Source organism: Apis dorsata, unplaced genomic scaffold, assembly GCF_000469605.1.
Source record: "Apis dorsata unplaced genomic scaffold, Apis dorsata 1.3 scaffold_650, whole genome shotgun sequence".
Classification (NCBI taxonomy): Eukaryota; Metazoa; Arthropoda; class Insecta; order Hymenoptera; family Apidae; genus Apis; species Apis dorsata.
Genome location: NW_006263841.1, coordinates 28,614 through 31,312, shown reverse-complemented (window position 1 = coordinate 31,312; position 2,699 = coordinate 28,614). Strand labels below are relative to the sequence as shown.

General features: G+C 26.7%; 1 protein-coding gene across 5 annotated transcripts in view; it reads left to right on the top strand.

The window, feature by feature from the left end:
- Nucleotides 1-2,699, top strand: part of LOC102678553 (beta-glucuronidase) — an 8,126-nt gene that overhangs the window by 2,478 nt on the left and 2,949 nt on the right. For 3 of the 5 annotated variants that reach the window (XM_006621913.2, XM_031513468.1, XM_006621914.2), the window contains 4 exons: nucleotides 321-508; nucleotides 783-881; nucleotides 1,238-1,414; nucleotides 1,900-2,132. In XM_006621913.2, the coding sequence (XP_006621976.1) occupies nucleotides 338-508; nucleotides 783-881; nucleotides 1,238-1,414; nucleotides 1,900-2,132 (680 nt within the window). In that variant the 5' untranslated portion in view covers nucleotides 321-337. Of the gene's footprint in view, nucleotides 1-319; nucleotides 509-782; nucleotides 882-1,237; nucleotides 1,415-1,899; nucleotides 2,133-2,699 lie in introns of those variants that run through there. The other 2 variants (XM_006621912.2, XM_031513467.1) reach the window with 2 other exon arrangements.

The following is a 2,699-nucleotide window of genomic DNA, read 5'->3' as shown; positions in this document are numbered from 1 at the left end:
ATATATATATATATATATACAAATAATAAGAGGAAAAATTAAAATAATTTTGAAATAGCGTGTGCAATACGCGTAACACAACATTGCAACAAAAAAGGCAAAAATTTATCATCTATCATTTCTATCATTTTCATCTAAAGCTTTTCGATATTTAATAATAAAATATTACGTATTAATAAAATTTCGTCGTAATCACGAAAATATTCTTAACTAATGCTAATTGAAATTATTTAAAAATTAAAAATTTCTTATCTTATTCGAAATAAACAAAAATATATTTATTAATGAATTTTAATATTTCATCTTCCCTTTCTTTTCAGAATAATTAGCAGGAAAAATGTGGTGTCTAGTTTTCCTTTCAATTAGCGCGGTGATGGGCGGAGAATTGGGACCAGAATTCGAGTATCCTGAAACACCGAATATAGAATATTCACCTTTACCAAAGGAAGAAGAAGCACCATCGCCTCTTCCTGGAATGCTCTATCCACGAGAAAGTGAATCGCGAGAAGTAATCTTTCAAACCTTTCCCCGTTGTGTTGTATCATCACAAAATCTTTTTATAAAATATTTATTTATTTATTTATTTATTTTTTAAATATCATATCACAATCTTAATTATTCAAATAAAATAGATAACGTAGGTATGTTATATTTTAAAACATGAAAAAAAAATTCTCTTTTTCAAAATTAAATTTTATCTCACTAAATAAAGACGAATGTGAAATTTAAAAATTTTCAAAATTTATTTAATTATTAAATTAATGAATTAACTTTTCATTAAGGTGAAATCATTGGATGGTATGTGGGATTTTGTGATTTCTCCATCGGGAGATACGCTTAAGGGTTATAAAGAAGCATGGTTTGCAGATGAATTATCAAAGGTATTGTAAAATTGATCATATTAATCCCAATTATTGCTAATGAAAATATAACGTATTTTTTTATCGATTTGAATAATTCAAAAAAGCGATATTAATATTAATATAAACGCTCTCATAATTATAATCATGGAACTGATTAAAGTTTGAAGAAAATCAATCGTAGATTTTTCGATCGAATCGCGTAATTTACGATTTGAAATGAATTTAAAGCGTTAATCACATAATATAAATGATTTCATATCCCACTTATCAAACATATGGAACTTGAAGTTTCGTAAATATTAATTTTCATAAAATTACACAAGGATGTTGTCGACACAAGGATTCACTAATATGGACCACTTCTCGTCTTATAGGTGGGAAAAGTGATGCAAATGCCCGTTCCCTCGTCGTATAATGACATCACAACATCCAGCGAATTGAGGGATCACTTAGGCGCTGTTTGGTATCAACGAACCTTCTTCGTGCCTTCCTCTTGGCGAGAGCAAAGGGTCTTTGTCAGATTTGGCTCCGTGCATTATCTCGCACAAGTGGTAATTATTTTATATTTAATAAACATCTTGTCTTTCCAATCATTTGTCTTTCATCGTGATTTTTTTTTACCAATTATTAATATGCATGTTCAATATATATATATATTTTATTATATATCTGTAAAATATTGTTTAAATTTCCAAAAAAAAAAAAAAAATTACATCACCATTGAATTTTAAGCAGGATTTTTGGCACAGAGGTAAATCATTATCGATAAAGTGATATACGTTATTTCCTCCAAAAATTTCATCATCGAGATTGGCAATTAACACTTTCGTTTACTTCCATCGTTTGTCGTCAAATGACATTCTTCAAAAAGTGAACTAAATAAAATCTTTGAATTAGATCGATCAACGGGTATATCAAGAATAGAAGCAATTCACTCTCGTCGTTTATGATGATGTTGAGCTAATATTAGAAAGAAGAAAATTAAGATCGTTTAAATGTTTCTCTTTACACATAAGTACTCCCTTTCACGTTATAGTGGATAAACAATGACTTTGTAACTAACCATGAAATCGGTCATCTTCCATTCGAAGCCGAGATATCTTCGTATTTGATTTACGGCGGTAAAAATCGCATAACAGTTGCAGTTGATAATACTTTGCTTCAAACAAGTGTCCCCCAAGGAAAAATTGTCGAAACTGCTGTCGATAATGGAACTATACACCAGCAAACTTACACTTTTGACTTTTTCAACTATGCTGGCATACACAGGTGAGAATATTCATTTTTTTTTCTTTTTTTTTTTGCATCATCGAATATCGAACATTATTCCAATTGTAATTCTATTGAGGAAGTAATCAATCATAATGGAATTTTTATTGGAATAATTATCAGTTTCTAATAATCGAAATTGATTTAAGTTTCTATAATTTAATATATAAGAATCAAATTCAATATTATTAAATTCAGAATACTCATGTGATCAATATCATTGATGACTAATTGATTTAATTGAAAAAAAATGGATTAATAATTTCATCAATTAAATATAAAATTTTTAATGATGGGAAACAAATAATTAAAAGAACAATAATTGTTCAAATAATTTCAATATTATGATTTTTTAATAAATCTATAATAATATAAATTGTTAATGTTGAAATTATAATAATAATTATTATAACTACATTGTGAAATGAAATTAAATTATCTGCATAGAAAGAATTTGATTCTTGAAATATAAATATTATTCATGTTGAAATATCAATAAATTTGAATTTATTAATTTTATAATTGATTATAATTGATTTTTTTTTTTAATATTCAAATTACTGGTCG